The sequence below is a fragment of the Apodemus sylvaticus genome, chromosome 21, assembly GCF_947179515.1.
Source record: "Apodemus sylvaticus chromosome 21, mApoSyl1.1, whole genome shotgun sequence".
Taxonomy (NCBI): Eukaryota; Metazoa; Chordata; class Mammalia; order Rodentia; family Muridae; genus Apodemus; species Apodemus sylvaticus.
The window spans coordinates 35,305,629-35,322,672 of record NC_067492.1 but is presented as its reverse complement, the minus strand read 5'-3'; the positions used below and the strand labels follow the sequence as shown (position 1 = coordinate 35,322,672).

The 17,044-nt window shown below is 52.1% G+C and overlaps 1 protein-coding gene across 4 annotated transcripts in view; it reads right to left on the bottom strand.

The window, feature by feature from the left end:
* Positions 1-8,476, bottom strand: part of Kifc3 (kinesin family member C3) — a 35,652-nt gene extending 27,176 nt beyond the window's left edge. For 2 of the 4 annotated variants that reach the window (XM_052167374.1, XM_052167376.1), the window contains exons 1-3: positions 8,369-8,476; positions 3,606-3,810; positions 756-898 (exon numbers count right to left, since the gene is read on the bottom strand). In XM_052167374.1, the coding sequence (XP_052023334.1) occupies positions 756-898; positions 3,606-3,771 (309 nt within the window). In that variant the 5' untranslated portion in view covers positions 3,772-3,810; positions 8,369-8,476. Of the gene's footprint in view, positions 1-755; positions 899-3,262; positions 3,375-3,605; positions 3,811-8,368 lie in introns of those variants that run through there. The other 2 variants (XM_052167373.1, XM_052167375.1) reach the window with 2 other exon arrangements.
* Between the last annotated feature and the right edge of the window lie 8,568 nt (positions 8,477-17,044).

The window sequence follows — 17,044 nt, the reverse complement described above, 5'->3', positions numbered from 1 at the left end:
TGTCTTTAGTCCTAGCACTTGGGAGGCAGAGGCAGGCAGATTTCTGAGTTTGAGGCCAGCCTGGTCTACAGAGTGAGTTCCAGGACAGCCAGCGCTACACAGAGAAACCCTGTCTCGAAAAAACAAAAAAACCACTAACTCATATTATTTCTACAATCAAATCCTCCTGCTACCCCGGTACACAGTAAGCAGGCCTTTTGAAAGTCACTGACAACTGGAAGGAAAAGCAGCTCCCCATGCCCCACCATCTCCCTTTGGACTCTGTGAGAGACAGTGTCTCTGCATCCCTGGATGGACATCCTACAACTTGCTCTGTAGATCAGGCTGGCCTCAAACTCAGAGATCTGCCTCTCCTGGCCTCCTTTAGGATTAAAGGCATGTGCCACACCCAGCCTAGCCCTCTTTTGATTCCTCAACCAAGGGCACAGAGGCATTGTCCACACAGGCGTAGTAAACAGCTCTCCCGACACAGCCTATTTTCCCAGTATCTCCTCCAGCTCTGCAAACCTTAGCACAGGCCTCACTTCCCACCTCAGCCAGGGTGTGCCTGAGACACTCCTGTCACCTCAGAGATCTCCCCTGGGATAAGTTGTGATGCAGCCTGTTGCAGTTACTCTCTGTTGGCTGCAAAGGGCTAGCCAACAGAACCGGTGCCTGGGAAGGAAGTCTCCAGCTCTCCTCCCTGCTGGACCCAACTGCTAGAGTCCAGAGGACCAAAATCACCCTCGCCCCTGCATCTGATGGCCCGAGCTTACCTGCACGGTCAGGTAGAGTCTGTGGGGACTCCTGGGGCCAGGCCAGTCCACACTGAGGGCTCGACACTGTGCAAGAGATGGACGAGCAGCAGACCGGGAAGTGGAGTCTTCCTCGCCACCGGGTAGGGTATCTTTTCCACGCCCTGTCTCAGGAAAGACAGACAGACAGACAGATGACATATTTGGCTGCTGGCCAAAGCAAACTGAGCTCAGCTTCTGCCCCGACCCCCGCCCCATCTGACCCTGAGATTCTTCCCTGGAGGGTACCCAAGACCCTGCTAGGGACTCCCCAGTTGCCACAGTAGATTTGGGGGTCCCCGCTTATTCATCAGCTCCTCTGCAGAGAGCTATAAGAGGAGGCCAGAACACCAGTGAGCTGGGACACAGCTTCATTATCCTGGCTGCCTCTAGGTGGCAATTTCTCCCTTGCCTTAATTAAGACCAACTCCACACTGGGTAGCCTGGCCCCTGCTATTTCTAGACATGTATCCTCTGGGGCAGGACACCCTTTCTCCTCCAACCTAGCCAGGCTGGGAAACAATACTAGCCTAACTGTCAAATGGACACAGCCACAGGCTGGAGAGGTGGCTCAGCGGAGGAGCATACACTGCTCTTGCAAAGGGCTGGAGTTTTGTTCCCAGCACCCACGCTGGGTGATTCACAACTGTCCGTGAGTCCAGCTCTAAGGGATCTGAACCTCTTAGCTCTGTAAGGTACCCGTACTCATGTGCATTTAACCACACAGATAAATATACATATACAACTAAAACTAGAATAATAGGTTTCATTTATTTGAAAATAAATCAAGTAAACTGATTTTGAAGAATGGATTCAATGGCAGCCTTCCCACCAGGCACATGCTTTTAATCCTAGCCTCAGAAGGAAGGCAGATTTCTGTGAGTTCAAGGCTAGCCTGGTCTACATAGCAAGTTCCAGGCAATCAAAGTAAGCCCAGTGGTTTTAAAAAAACAAAAACAAAAACAAAACAGCCATGACCCTGGGCTAAACTAACACCCTGAGGGCAACCCCATAGTGAGGCTCAAAGAAGGCTAGGAACAGGAAGTCCCCACACTGATAAAACCTGAAGGACCTACAGATATTAGCCATTAGGAGAATGACTGGCATCATAAACACCCAGGCAGGTGGAGCGCATTCCCTTGTTGGAAAACCAGAAAACCAGAGACCTTGAATGGCTGGCTAACAGGCCTAGTGCTATGCAGGCCTTGTATTCAAACCACCGATACCCCAACCCTGCTTGACCTTCTCTTTCCAAATGACAGTAACACCAGCAGGAAGATTTGAGGAGGGGACTCGGGTACCCTTTTTGACTGAGACTTTCTCTTGCGTGCCAAGCCTGTGCCTGCCTATCACATACAGGTTTCACTTGATCTTTATCATTTATTTATTTATTTATTCATTTATTTATTATTTGGATTTGGTTTTTTCGAGACAGGGTTTCTCTGTGTAGCCCTGGCTGTCCTGGAACTCACTCTGTAGACCAGGCTGGCCTCCAACTCAGAAATCTGCCTGCCTCTGCCTCCCAGACGCTGGGATTATAGGCGTGCGCCACCACCGCCTGGCTTATCCAAAATTTATAAAGTGGTCATAAGTCTCTTAAGTCACTGTACTCATTTCAAAAGCAGACACACACACACGCAAAATAGATGAAGAGCTCAGTAAGTTTTCTAAGGTTAAAAAAAAGTTTTTTAAACCAGGAAAGCCATATTCATCTCTATTTTATTCACACTGGGGACAACCTTATAAAGACCATCCTTTCCCCCTTTTAAACAACCAGCTCTGACTGACCCAGAGAACCCCTGCTTTGCCTGAAGGCGCCCAGAGTATAAGGGGGCAGCAGCCCTGGGCAACTATAGAAGCTGGGAGATCTTCAAAGTACTGCCCTGCTGCCTGCTGGCAGGGTGAATGTGTTACAGTTAGAAAGGGAGAGGGGGGTCATCTGGGAACCTCTGTGCACCCCCTCTTCCCTATACTAAGGGGCTCATGACCCAGAGGGCCAGACTGGCAATCTGGACACATCTCCCTGTAGGTCAGGAGCAAAAGGTAGCTAACACCTGGAGGCCGTTCTCCAGGATAACCCTTCCTTCCCACACAACCAGGGCACCCTGCCTGCTTGCCCACACAGAGGTAGGGAAAGGGTCAAGACGGCTCCTCACCCCCACACTCTGCCCCTACCCAGAACAGAGGAGCCGCTGGCTCCCTGACAGTCTCAGCACCTGGGACGTGACCCAGAAAGCTGGCTGCTGACAGTTCCCTAGGGCACAGCAGTGGCCCAGGGTCCGGGACCCTCTCACCATAGACCTGCTGGTGTGATCATTTTGAAAGCAGCCGTTGGCTGTCTGACACCTAAAACCCAGGACCTGGCACCCAAACCCTGCTGGGTAACACTTGGGGCCGCCTACACTGGCTCCTCACGATGCCCAGGGCAGTCCGGCAGAATCAGGTGTCGGGCTGAGCAGGGCACTCGGGAGGTCAGCCGCTTCACCTACCTTGTTTACCGCCTTCAGCTGATATTAGAGGCACCCAAAAGAGATCTCGGAATCCCTGGCCTGGTTCGGCTGGCGGGAACGGAGCTGATGCCGCGGGGCTACGGACTGTTAAAGTTTAACCGGCCCCAGCCTTCTCCTCCTCCCAGGCTGGACGCAGGGAAGGAGCACCCGGTGACGCTGCGCTGCGCTGCGCTCCACGCCCAGCCGGCTCGGGGCTGCTGGCTACCCTGTAATTACCTGACAGCTCTGACTGAGTTTAGGAACCGCGAGAAGCCTCAGTCTCATCTCTGGGATCTGGAGGAAGGAAGGGAAATGAAGAGGCATTCTAAAAATGCGGACTCACCAGTTCTCAACCTCCCCTGGCCGGTGTGTGGGAAAGGGCGGGCGGCTGGGCTGGCTGGGGCGGGGCGAGCCATCCCGGGCTTGGGCTCCTGGAGCCGGCCCACTCTCCACAGGCCCCGCAGTGAAGGCGTGGCTCCCAAGTTCCACGTCCTGCGAGAGGGGACCATGGCCCGGGGCTCAGCAACCTCTTCTGGGTGCCGGGCAGGCTGCAGAGAGAACAAGGGGAAGGGAGCTTTAAGAGGAGTGGTTAGTCCACACGCTGCACCATCTGGAAAGGGTCGACAAACAAGGATCACCTGCTACCCAGGATAGCCGTCCCAAGTGTAGCAACCCCTAAGGACCCTGGGCCCACAGCAGGGTGCTTGGCACTGACCATGCCATCTACAAGTAGGCCAGGAAGAGCAGGTCAGTGAGTGTGCCACCCTCCGTGAAGATTTGCCAGAGGAGACACAGAGCAGCAGCCACACACACGGGGCAGCAGCCACACACGGGGCAGCTCCGGGACTATGCCTCCAACCAGTGGTGAGTTTAATCCTTTTCCTCCACGAGGTCTCATTTTCTAATTAGACTCAGCTGCTTGCTTAAGTCTCGGCCTTCGGGCTGTGTCCCAAGCCAGTGGCCCAGCAGCTAATGCTCTGAGAATTAGCCTCTCGCTGAGGAGGGGCTCAGGAGGAGCTGGCTTAGGGCCAGAGGCAAGCTGGGTTTACATTCAGCAAATTCTCAGGGCCAGTTCATTCACCCATTCAAGTAACTCAGAGTTGAGGGTGTGTCAGGCACCCTGCCGGGCATTCATTCCGTTCCTAGTTCAGAATCACTGATGAGTGCCTACTATGTGCTGGGTACCTAGCAGAAGCCAGGGGCCTCCCACTTCCTGCTCTGGTGGTCGGTAAAGGTTTATACTGAAGTGATGGTGCTAAACTTTAATCCCAGCACTCCCAAGACAGAGATCGCTTTATGAGCTCAAGGTCACCCTGGTCTACACAGCAAGAACCAGCCAGGGCTACATAGTGAGGGCCTGTCTCAGAAATAACAAATGTTCGAAGTATGGACAGGTTACAAGGAGGTCAGAGGGACTTTCCAGGTGCCACATGGTGTGGGAAGTGTGAATGTCCTGGGAGCACCGGTGTGAGAAGTGTGAGTGTCCTGGGAGCACTGGTGTGGGAAGAGCACTGGTCCAGGATAGGAAGCAAACAAATGGATAGAGAGTTCAAGCACAAATTTTTGGATTGGGAGTTTTTGTCTTGGTTTGGTTTGGTTGTTTGAGACAGGGTGTTGCTATGTAGCCCAGGCTGGCCTTGAGTTACCATCTTCTTCACTGAAAAAAAAAAAAAAAACCACTTTATTTTGTACCTACTATGTGCAGAGTAGCCTCAAGGATATTTGAGCTGACCAAATGTTTGCCCCAGATGCAGGCTGTGATGCCAGTCAGACCAAAAAGGCATCGTGGAGTTTGAAGACTGAGTTGGGCACCCAAGGGACTTCCTGCAGAGCTACCTGGATTGTGGGCCATCTTCAGGTTCCCCACTCTCACTGCACTGACCACTCCCTGCCAGGCAGTAAGGACAAGTGTTGGACAGTGTTCATCCCCCCACCCACCCTAGCGCTCATCCCACATGCTATACCCACATGCTCCATGATGCCTTACTAAGTGGATAATCCTGAAATGCATGTACACACACACATTCACATGTATATACATATACATGCACACACATTCACATGTATATACATATACATGCACACACATTCACATGTATATACATATACATGCATATACATATACATGCACACACACACATTCACATATATATACATATACATGCACACACACATACACACATTCACATGTATATACATATACATACACACACACATTCACATGTATATACATATACATGCACACACATACACACACATTCACATGTATATACATATACATTCGCATGCACGCATGCGCACGCACACACGCACATCACACACATGAACCAAAGCCCAGAGGTCAGGCTAGCCACCAAGACTCAGAGCTAAAAGTCACTATTACAAAAAGCGAGGGTGTAGCCTGCAAGGTTGAGTGAGAGGGGATCACTTTTTTTTTTTTTTTTTTGGTTGTTTCGAGACAGGGTTTCTCTGTATAGCCCCGGCTGTCCTGGAACTCACTCTGTAGACCAGGCTGGCCTCGAACTCAGAAATCTGCCTGCCTCTGCCTCCCAGAGTGCTGGGATTACAGGCATGCGCCACCACCGCCCAGTTGAGGGGATCACTCTTAATCGAGATTAATGCTATTAAGCAAGGCTGGGGCTGGGGCTGGGGCTGGGGGTCGGAAGGTGTGTGAAGGCAGGAGGTCTGAGAGTAGCAGGAGTCCTCAGAAGTGACTGAAGCATGAGTAGGAAGGGCAGGACAGTCAGGTGGCCATCGCAGAGTAAAAGAAAGCCCTGGGGGGGCCCCTTTTAAGAAAAGCCAAGGGAGAGCTAGGTGTGGGGGAATCACACCTCCCTTCCCTAGCACTCAAAAGGTTGCGGGTTCCAGACCAGCCTAGGTTACACTGCAGGTTCAAAGTGGTTCAAGGAACTGGAAAAGGCCTATGAGGACGTGTGGGGGTAGACAGAGGGGCAGGAACAGGGAGAGCATCTAGAGACAGGGGGCAAAACAGCAAGAGCCTGGGGTTGGAGACTGAAGACTTTTGACCTGATGCTCTTAGGGCCAAGTACTGAAGACATGGTCATGGTCTCGTCCTGTCTTGACTGAAGACAATATGGGGTGCTCCCTGGGAGAGGACAGGAATGTGGGAGAAAGGGGTCAGGTCAGAAAGATGCAGAGCCACAGAAGTAGCCCCGTACCTCGGATGCCGTGAGATGGGTGTCAAGTGGGAGAAGCACGAGGAACGGATACAAATGCCCTCCCCAGGCGACCTGGCGCTAAGCCGACCCTGCAGGCCAGTGGGTGAGGCCAGGAGGACCATCCTCGGCAGGTGCTCCTGCCCAGCGGAGACCCGGGAAGGGCAGAGGATTCTAGGAGAGATCAGCTTCTCCATCAAGGAGGGCAGAAGCCGGAGACCATATTTCTGTGCTCTCAGAAGGGAAGTTGGAGAGGCAGCCTGAAGAAAGAGGAAGGGTGTGTGCTAGGTCCCCAAGAGGAAAAAGCAGCTCAATTTAGCAGCTGGAAGCCCGGGTGTGAGATCAGAAGTATCAAGGAATCTCAAACAAGCCCAGGGTTGTGGGCCAAGAGAGAAGTGAGAGCACGACGCTCTCCTTACACAGGTGTTGGGTCTGGGGTCCTGGGACCTCTGGTGACCTGGAAATCATGGAGTAGAACTACGGAGTGGGTCAAGCCTTGGTTCTGCCACCTAGGAGAATTAATTACCTGCTCTTTGCCTTTTCATCTTCACGTATCAAGTGGTGAAAACTGCACTTCTCAGGGCTGGCTGACGTCAGACAATACATGTATGACGTGTTGGCCCATGCAAAGAGCCCAACATGCACACTCTCTTGGCACACTGGCCCATTGGTGGGTGAATGCAGAAGATGGCTGGGGGAGGGGCATGTGTTTCTCTGGGTTTAGCCAAGGATGGTAGATCTGCATTCTTCCTGTCCTAAACCAGAGACAGGGTAAAGACAGTGTGTGTGTGTATGTGTGTGTGTGTGTGTGTGTGTGTGTAGACCTCATAGTCACCTATACACCACCGCTGGAGATAGCTTGGTTCTCCTGGGTGAGTATTTGGGGGAGGGGGCCTGGCTAGACTGGGTTAGGGTATCCCTGGCACACACATGTTCTAGGGCATCCAGATTTCAAATTCTGTGCTCCCTGGCACCCATACAGACAGCAGAACTCACCACCCCAAACCCTGAAGTCCAGCCACTCAAATACACAAAACCGTTCTAGGGCTGCATTCCTAGCGAATGACTCTCTCTGGCCAAGGAGACTGCCCCTTTATGAAGGGCACGGGGAATAAATCCTACCAGATGAGGAGAAGGACATTTACCCAGTCTGGGGCAGAAGGACACAGAGGAAGGTGAGCTAGGGGTGTCCCATTGCCCTAGCTTGAGAAATGCATTGAAGGGTGTGTGTGTGTGTGTGTGTTGGAAGGGTGACAAATAATACTTAAGAATTTAAATCCAGCTTCCTCTTTAAAATGTTCCAAGACCAGGCCTTTCACTGACTGTGTCAGCCAGAGTTCTGCTGTTACTTGCAGTGGAAAGGCTGAGGGGACAGACAGCTTCTGGGCTCCCCTCCCTGCAGGGATTCCTCAGCCGCAGCTGTCAATGACTTGATTCCTCTCAGCTTGCGAGGGTATTTCTGAGGCCCTCCCTCCTAACCTAGGGGCTGCCGCACCCCACCTCGCACCCCACCTCGGGCCTTGCCCGGGGGAGGGAGGAGAACTACCCGGGGACAGAGAGGGAGAGGCCAAACAGCAGCCTTCCTGGAAGCGACCCATGCCGGGGAAGGGGGTGCGCTGGTTGACCCGCAGCTCCCAGGTAGACTCTGCTCATTCCCCATGCCAAGGAGATCAGGAGCGGGTCTCAGTAACACTACCCCAGAGGCCGTGCCACCTTCACGCCCAGGTCCGGGCAAGATCCTCCGGGTGGACGACACAGTGGGACACCCCCACCCACCCCCAAGCACAGCCGGGTCTCTGGGGCCTGATCGCTGCGCCCGCCGCTGGTCGGGCTAAGAGGGGTCCTCGGGCAGGGCGGGCGAGGCGCCCACTAGGCGCGCCATGAAGAGCCGGTCCCAGCCCATCCCCAGCCTGCCGGGACCCCGACTCACCGGCCTAGCGGACACAGGATCCCAGCGCCGCCGCCGCAGCCGCAGCGCCCCGGGCTCGGCCCGCTCCGGCCCGCCCGCGCGAGGCAGCTCCACGCCGCCGCTGCCTCCTCGGCCCGCCCCGTGCCCGCCCCTCCCGCACTTTCCACAGGAAATGATTAACTCGGGCCGCGGCGCGTTCCCATGGCAACGGGCTAAGGGGGGGCGCGCGCGCCCTTTCGCGCACGCGCCCACCCGAGGCGCGTGCCTCCCCTTCTCAGCCTACCTCCCCTCCACCCAACACAGGCTGGTACACACTTGTGCGCTCACCCGCTGGTGCACGAGCCCAGGCGCACCTTGCCCGTGCCTGCAGAGCAGGCCCACACCCCCTCCACTGCACGCTCTCGTGCCTGCACACTCGCCCTCACCCAGCCCGCAGGATCCAGGAGTTAACGCTGGGAAACAGCTACACTCGCCCTCAAACGGTTTGTACTCCGCCCCCAAACCTTGCAGAAGTTTCACGCACTCCAGCTAGGATCCACACACATCTGACACACACAGACTGGCATCTTAATACATTTTTTCTCATTTAGCGAACTCACACGTGCTCTTGCACAGGAGAACCAGCATACACACGAGAACCAGCATACACACACACACACCGCGGGTTCACCTGCAGTACTACACAAGCATGCACCCTCTCTCTGCGCCTCGCCCGCCATACTGCCTCTCCCGCTGAACCCCTGCTCTCCAACCAATAAATATCCTCCCCCCACCCCCACCCCAGCAGCATGCTTGGGGTTTGTTAAGGTAACACATTCCCTTAAGCTCCTGGCAAAACAGCTCAGAGTGCCACAGCCCCACAGTCTGTCGTTCAAGCTCCTTCCTGGGGCGCCTAGGAGCCTCAGAAGAGGCCTGGGGGAGAGTCGGCTCAGCCAGCCAAGAGAGACAGCTGACCCAGAGGACTACTCTGTTCTTTGTCTCCCAAACAGAGAAGCGTTTATTCCAGCCACAGTATGGTCACTCCAGGGTGCGGAAGGAGAATGTGCCACAGGAGCCCATCCAGCAGAGACGAGAAGGATGGTCCCCAGATAACCTGAGCGGGGTGGGGTGGGGGGTCTACCCCTTCAGGCTTGCTAGGAATGGCCTAGGAGAGAACTAGGGAGGGCCACGCTGCCTCTGATGGGCCTGTTTCCTGCTTCTGCTGCTGAGCCGCGCTGTCTGGGAATCAAGAATCTGGAGCAAAACAGAGACAAGGCCTTAGGCCCCACAGGGTGCCCGGTGCCAGGCCAGGCCGGTAGGCCCACAGCTGGAAGCAAGCACTGTCTCCTCTGTTGGATGCTCTATTTGTGGGGTTTGTCCAGCATTTAAGTTTTCTTATAAAAGCAGAAACCTTGCCTTCCTTAAGGATGGGGACACTGACACTAATGTCAGGGGACACTTCCTTCTAGCAAGCCAAAGTCAGGTTTTTTTTTTAACTAATAAAAACATTTATTGTTCTCTTTTCTCCAATTAGAAAAGTAATGGATGTTTGCTGTGACCGTAATCCCACCCACTGGGGGTAAGCGCTGCCAACAGTTTATTTAGGACAGCCCTGGTCCTTTTATTTTGTGCACATAATAGACACCATTTATTCCTAGTGAACATAGTGCCTGGCACGGTGCTAAGCTCTTTAGCAGCAAGGTCCTGGTCCACACTGATCAGCCTTGGAATGGGCACCTCAGTGTGCACGTGTTCAAGAGAGGAAACGCAAACTCAGAATGGGTTCGAGCTGAGATGCTGAGTCCTGTAGGGATGTGCGCATGTGTGCTGTACCTAAGGGCCACCGTCTGAACATTGGAAGCACCAACGAAGGAGAAAGAAAGGCCGAGGCGATAGGAGGAAGCACTTTAAAAACTCCAGCAAGGCTCTAGCTCCAAATGTAAAAACTAATCGTCCAATGATTGTTAAGAATTTAAGAATTTGGGCTGGAGAGACAGCTCAGTGGTTAAGAACACTGACTGCTCTTCCAGAGGTCCTGAGTTCAAATCCCAGCAACCACATGGTGGCTCACAGCCATCTATAATGAGATCTGACACCCTCTTCTGGTGTGTCTGAAGACAGCTACGGTGTACTTAAATATAATAAATAAATCTTTGGGCTGGGCAGTAGTGGCTCACGCCTTTAATCCCAGCACTTGGGAGGCAGAGGCAGGTGGATTTCTGAGTTGGAGGCCAGCCTGGTCTACAGAGTGAGTTCCAGGACAGCCAGGGCTACACAGAGAAACCCTGTCTTGAAAAACAAAAATCAATCAATCAATCAATCTTTGGGCCAGAGTGAGCAGGGACTGAGCGAGCAAGGTTAACCGGAGTGAGCGAGGCTGACCAGACAGAGCAGAGGTCCTGAGTTCAATTCCCAGCAACCACATGAAGACTCACAACCATCTGTACAGCTACAGTGTACTCAGATACATAAAAAAAAAAAAAAACAAAAAAACAAAAAACAAACAAAAAAAAAAACTTAAAAAAAAAAAAGAATTTAAGAATTCACCCCGATGGCCCTGGTGGCCCAGGGCTGTCATTCTAGCCACTGGGGAGGCCAAAGGGAAGATTTCAGTTCAAAGTCTGCTGGTTAAGAGTGTCACCAGAAACGACTTTATTTTCTCTGGCAGTTTCAACGGAGGCTGCCAACTCTCTCCTAACCATGGGAAAAGTGAAAGATTTCCTAGAATCCTCCCCCCTGGCCTTGATGCTTCCTGCTTTAGGGTAAAGGTGGGGCTGTCTAGAGCGACACAAAAAGGCAGCCGCCAGAACCCTGCAAACCTACACCCGGTCCCTGCAGGACAAGGGTGTGGCAGTGGCTTCTCTAGGTGCCCAAAGGCCGAGAAAACCCCTCACCCATCTATCAGAAGTATGCAAGAGCCCAGGAGCTCTTCCTTAGAGGGAAGTTGAAAGGAGAACCCAGAAAACCCTGCTGTGATTTTTTTTCTCTTTCTCCCAATGGCCAAAGTCCACCACAGATAAGCAGGCAGTTTTTCAGTCTCCAGAGGTTTATTGGCTAGTCAGCTGCAGCCTTCACAGATGCCAGGAGGCCTCATTTCTTCACACACACACACACACACACACACACACACACACACACACACACCACCTCCCTCCTCTTTATCTCAGCCATTTCAGATGACCTTCGGGTTGTGCAAGCCCAGCAAGCTCACCTTCCCTTTCACTCACAAGGAGCAGCGTCAGGACTCCCCATCCCTGTCAAGGGCACATACGCCACCCCCACCACCATGGCCATCGCTGTGGCCTCTTCTGTCCACACCAGTCCCACTTTGAGGACAGGTCCCTTTCCAGACATCACAACCGCACTAAAGTTTCACCCCGGTGCCTGGTGTCCTATACAGGACAACTCATCAAGTATACACGGGTCACGTAGGATTCAGAGAGCAAGATGCAGGAAACAGGCTGGATTTGACTCCCATGCAAATGAAGGGTAATTCCTAGCAGACAGAAGGATCCTTGGACAGCTGTTTTACTGTGGTCAGAAAGAGCTCCTGCATCTGGGGAGACTGTTTATTGCCTCTTCGTGCTGGAGGAAGCAATTCTCCAACCTCAGTTTCCCAAGGAGCCATTACTACAGCCTCTGTATCCAGGTAACAGTCCCTTGAAGTAAGAGAATCTTCTAGAGTTGACTCTCATATTAAGTGGTTCTGCGGGGTGAAACCCACATCTTCTAATACTACTTACTATCCATCATGGCGGAAGGGAGGTAAGAGCAGACTGTACCCAGTCCCACATCGTGTATTTAGCCTGAGCATAAAAGGGGACTTGGACCACCCTTGACCAGACTATCTATTCCTCCAGCCCTTGTCGGCTACAGACTCAGTTCCCATAGGGACCGGGGATTCCTGAAGGGATAAGAACTTTCCTCTGTCTTCCATACCCAATCCTTTTGTGCCCTTTCTTTTCTCTCTCCCTTTTTTTTTTTTTTTTTTTTGATTTGGTGTTTTCGAGACAGGGTTTCTCTGTATAGCCCTGGCTGTCCTGGAACTCACTCTGTAGACCAGGCTGGCCTCGAACTCAGAAATCCGCCTGCCTCTGCCTCCCAGAGTGCTGGGATTACAGGCGTGCGCCACCACCGCCCGACTTCTCTCTCCCTTTTTAAAGATGTATTTATTTATATAAGTACACTGCAGCTGTCTTCAGACACGCCAGAAGAGAGAATCAGATGGTTGTGAGCCACCACGTGGTTGCTGGGAATTGAACTCAGGACCTCTGGAAGAGCAGTCAGCGCTCTTAACCACTGTGCCATCTCTCCAGCCCCTGTGCCCCACTTTCTAAAAGTCAAATCAATGGGATGAAATTCAGGGGGACCGTAGGAAGGGGAAAGGCGATCCTTGCCTGATGCAAACATGCTTTGAAATTCTCAGAGCTCATGGCTTGTCCCCATTGTCCCAGAAGTCTCCTTCGATTGGCTGTCCTATGGGAGGGCAGCTAAAAATCTACCTCTGACCTGCTGAGGAATTTGGCATTCAAACAGAGACTCTCTCACCCTTATCAGCTCCTGCAGTCTAAAAATGAGAGGAATGCAAACACAGGGGGTGATAATGTATTTATACCAGGTAATAAAAAGATTTAGCAAGAGTGACCCAGAGAAGAAGAGGTGTGTGTGTGTGTGTGTGTGTGTGTGTGCCTAGTACTCTGGAGCTAAATGAGTTTCAGGCCAGCCAAGACTACAGAGTGAGACCCTGCCTCAAAATCAAACAAACAAATAAGTAAATAAATACAGGAGTGACCCTTGGGAGAGGCACCATACAAGCCCCGGCCCCCCACAACACCTCCCTGACTCATCCTTAAGCCTGACTCTTTCTTCACACCCTCCTCCCAATGCCCTTGATCTTCACCATCTGTGCCTCAGTGTGCCCATTTACCCTTCTCCCTCATTAATCTCTCCCTGTTTGAAGTCTTGGTGTTTAATTGGGCTTTTGTGTTTTTAATGGCTCCAGGTATTGAAAAAAAAAAAAAAAAGGTTAGGGAAGTGCCTCCCACCACTGAGCAGGCCCTGGTAGTGTTTTGAAAACTTTTGTTTATAGGACCTGCAAAATGGCTTATTAGATAAAGGTGCTGGCCACCAACCCTGAGTTCAGTCCTTGGCACCCATAGTGGAAGCTGACCTCTGACCTCCACAAATGTATCATGGTGTGTGCGCGCATGCGCCCACACAAAATTAAGTTTTGAATGTCTTGGGACAGCTGGGTGGTGTTGGCGCACACCTTTAATCCTAGCACTTAGGAGGCAGAGGCAGGCGGATTTCTGAGTTCAAGGCCAGCCTAGTCTACAGAGTGAGTTCCAGGACAGCCAGGGTTACACAGAGAAACCCTGTCTCGAAAAAAAAAAAAAGAAGAAGAAGAAAAGAAAAGAAATCCTTTTGGGCTGGAGAGATGGTTCAGCAGTTAAAAGCACCAACTGCTCTTCCAGAGGTCTTAAGTTCAATTCCCAGCAACCACATGGTGGCTCACAACCATCTATAATGGGGTCTGATGCCCTCTTCTGGTGTGTCTGAAGACAGCAATGATGATGTACTCATATACATAAAATAAATAAATAAATCTTAAAAAAAAAAAGAAAGAAAGAAATCCTTCCGCTACCAGTTCTGAAGTACTTGGGATTTCCAGGTGTGTGCAAAATGATGTTTTTAAATTGTATAATTATAACAGAAGTCAACAGAGTTTGAAAAGGTCCCCAGTTTCCTGGTAACAGGCTAAGAGGATGTATCAATCTATAGTACGATAACTCAGACAGTGGCTAGAAGCAGCTTAGGGGCCAGGCATCGGATGGATGCAGATGTGAGCCAGCTTGCCTGGCTAATTCATTGCTTTACTGTTTTGAGAATCTCTTGCACCCAAGGTTGGTCTCAAACTTGATATGTAGCTAAGAAAAGCTCTCGATCCTTCAACTACAACCTACCAAAACCCTTGGATTACAGACTTACACCACCATGCCCAGTTCTGTTACCATTTTTTTTTGTTGTTGTTGTTGTTTTCAAATGGCTGCATAATATTCCACTGAGGGGCTGAGTCCCGAGTGAACCCCACCATTTAATAGGAGTCAGTATTTAAATAGCTCCCCCTCTTCACTTTTATAAAGAATGTGCTCTCTGACCCCACACACAGACCCCCTGGGGTAGAATAAGGAACAGAGGCTATTGGCTTCAGAGAATCTTCCAGAACAGAGCCTGAGTGAGCATTTTCCTGTTGCTTCCTATGTGTTACCAGATTGCCATCAGAAGGTCCGTACCAAATTAACTCTGTTGCTGGCGGTGCTTTTTGAGAAGAACCATCTTCACAGGAATTTACAGTTCTTCCCTTGGATCTGGAATGCTCTCTCTGGCAGACTCTCTGAGGAGGGACCGGAAGAGATGGCTGAGAGATGGCTGTCAAGAGCAGGGTGTGTCAGGCTGGCAACCTCCAGGTGCTCAAACCAAGTGTTTGTCACTTGAGCTGGGTGGGTTTGGCTAAAGGCAGTGGCTCAGGCTCCCCTTCCCCAACCTGCTCTTTGGTCCTAGACACCTTCCCAGGCAGTCATGTGACATCCCATCAGCCAGGATCCAGGAGCGCACAGGGAAACCCTGAAAGGAACCCGCATCATTCCTGTTCCCACCTCACCCTGAACTACATCCAGGGTGCTTGCAAAACATCAGTTACTCCTAGAAAGGGAACCCCTGTGGGCTGGGGCCGGGGCCAGGGTTGGCACTGGGTCAAAGAAGCTTCCTTCTAGAATGCATAGCTCCCCTGCCTGACCACCGGCAGTCTGGTGACATGTCTGCCTCAGCCACTGCCACCACTGCCAGCTGCTCCCGTAGCCCGTCCTTCTCCTCTGGGGGTGGCCCTTGTTTGCAAACAGCAATGGAAGTTTTGACGCTGCTGATTACCCAGCCTCCCACGGCTCCGGCTCTTAGTCATCTCCACAAGTCTCAACCCTCTACGTGGGACTTTGCCAGCACCCAGGTGACAGGGAAGAAATGACAAGGATCCGTATTTCTGGGGCTTCCATATTTCATCTTCCAGGGCACAGGAGGAATGAACTTCAGTCATCCTCACAGCGAAGCTATGCACACCCTGGAAAATCAGCTTAACCATTCCTAGTCCGGCTTGGGCTCTACCAGCACCTCTTGCCTCATCTGGAGGTATATGCAGCAGGCCTGACCATTCCTTCCCAGGGAGGCCCAGGAATTTATAGTAGAGGACACTGTTGAAAGGTAGCTTAGAAAGTTGTAAAAGTGGGTATTTCAAGACATGTCCTCCGGTCCATTGTGTGATCTGGGATGCATCCCTGCCATTTTGTTGGCCTTGCCCCTACTCCCTGGTAAGGAAATAGAGCAGAGCAGGCTGGTTGTTCTTCCACCACTGTCCTGACAAGGAGGTTGGCTGACCACTCAGGATGGTTGTAGCTGATGACAGGAAGAAGACCACAAGAAAGAAAGACCTACCCAGAGGTCAGCTAGAGATGCCTTAAGGTTTGCCTCAGCCCCGAGGATTACTTCTCCAGGGATTCCCCACCCCAATATGCTCTGACTCTAGGGCCAGAGAAGGGTGGGTGGGTGAGGTCACCAAATCACAGGCTACAGTGCCACCCGTCCACTGGGGCCAAGAGTGCCCCTACCGCAGCCCATTTACCTTTCTGGTATCAAGGAGCTGGTATATGTGGACCTGCGGTAGGGAGGAGGTCCCTACCTCATAGATGGGGTCTGCGGTGAATCTGGGCAGGGGCTGAGCCTGAGAGCAGAGAGCCTGGCTGGAAGCTCTGAGGCAGATACACAGTTGCACAGGTCACTCTAGAAAAGGGATGAGAAACTTTGGGAACTACAGGCCTCCCAAAGGTCCCTGTTATCTGGTGCATCCTATCTTGGTGACAACCTTGGGAACTGCAAATAGATGTAGCCCTCCCAGGGGCCAGTGCTACCTCAGACTTGTCCCCAAGCCAGTCACACAGATACACAGGACAACATAGGGCCCTTCCTGTCGAGAGATTCCCAGGGTGTCTAAATCTTCCTAGAAGAAAACTCAACCAGACCTCCATCACACAGACCTGTCCTCTCAGTCTCCCTCCTAGGCCAGAGGCTACAGATGACCAGTCCTAGGGAGACAGTGAAAGGCACTCTCTGGACACACTTGTCACCTTCAAAGCACCAGGCCCAGTCAAGCTCATATGGCTACCAAGCACTTGCATGGCAATAATTGAGATTTCACAGCTCTGACGTACACTTCCGGCTTTCTACCCAGCAGCTCCCAGAAGCCCACGACTGCCTACCATGTGGGCTCAGCACCCTCATAGCCTCTGTAACACGTGCCAAGAGGAAAGAAATCCAAGGACCCAGAGACTCAGGGAAGCCAAGAGCTGCAGCCAGAGGGCTGGACAGAGCACTCTCCAAAAACTAAAGGCCTTGGTGGCCAGGCTGACAGAGACAGAGGGAGAACAAAACACACACAGGAGTCCTTGGGACACACTCCCCTCCTGAGGCTGCTCTGCACTGTATGTGTTAGAATGGCCCGGTGTGGACTTGACCCCAGGCAGGCTAGTTCCTGCCCAGGTTGTAACCCCTGTGCTACACAGAATAGATCTTGTCCCATGGTCACTCCATAGCAGGCCTTTTTACCGGGTAAAAAGATCACCTCTCTGTGGTTTGAATCAGAAAGGTACCCTAAGGCTCCTGTATTTGAAC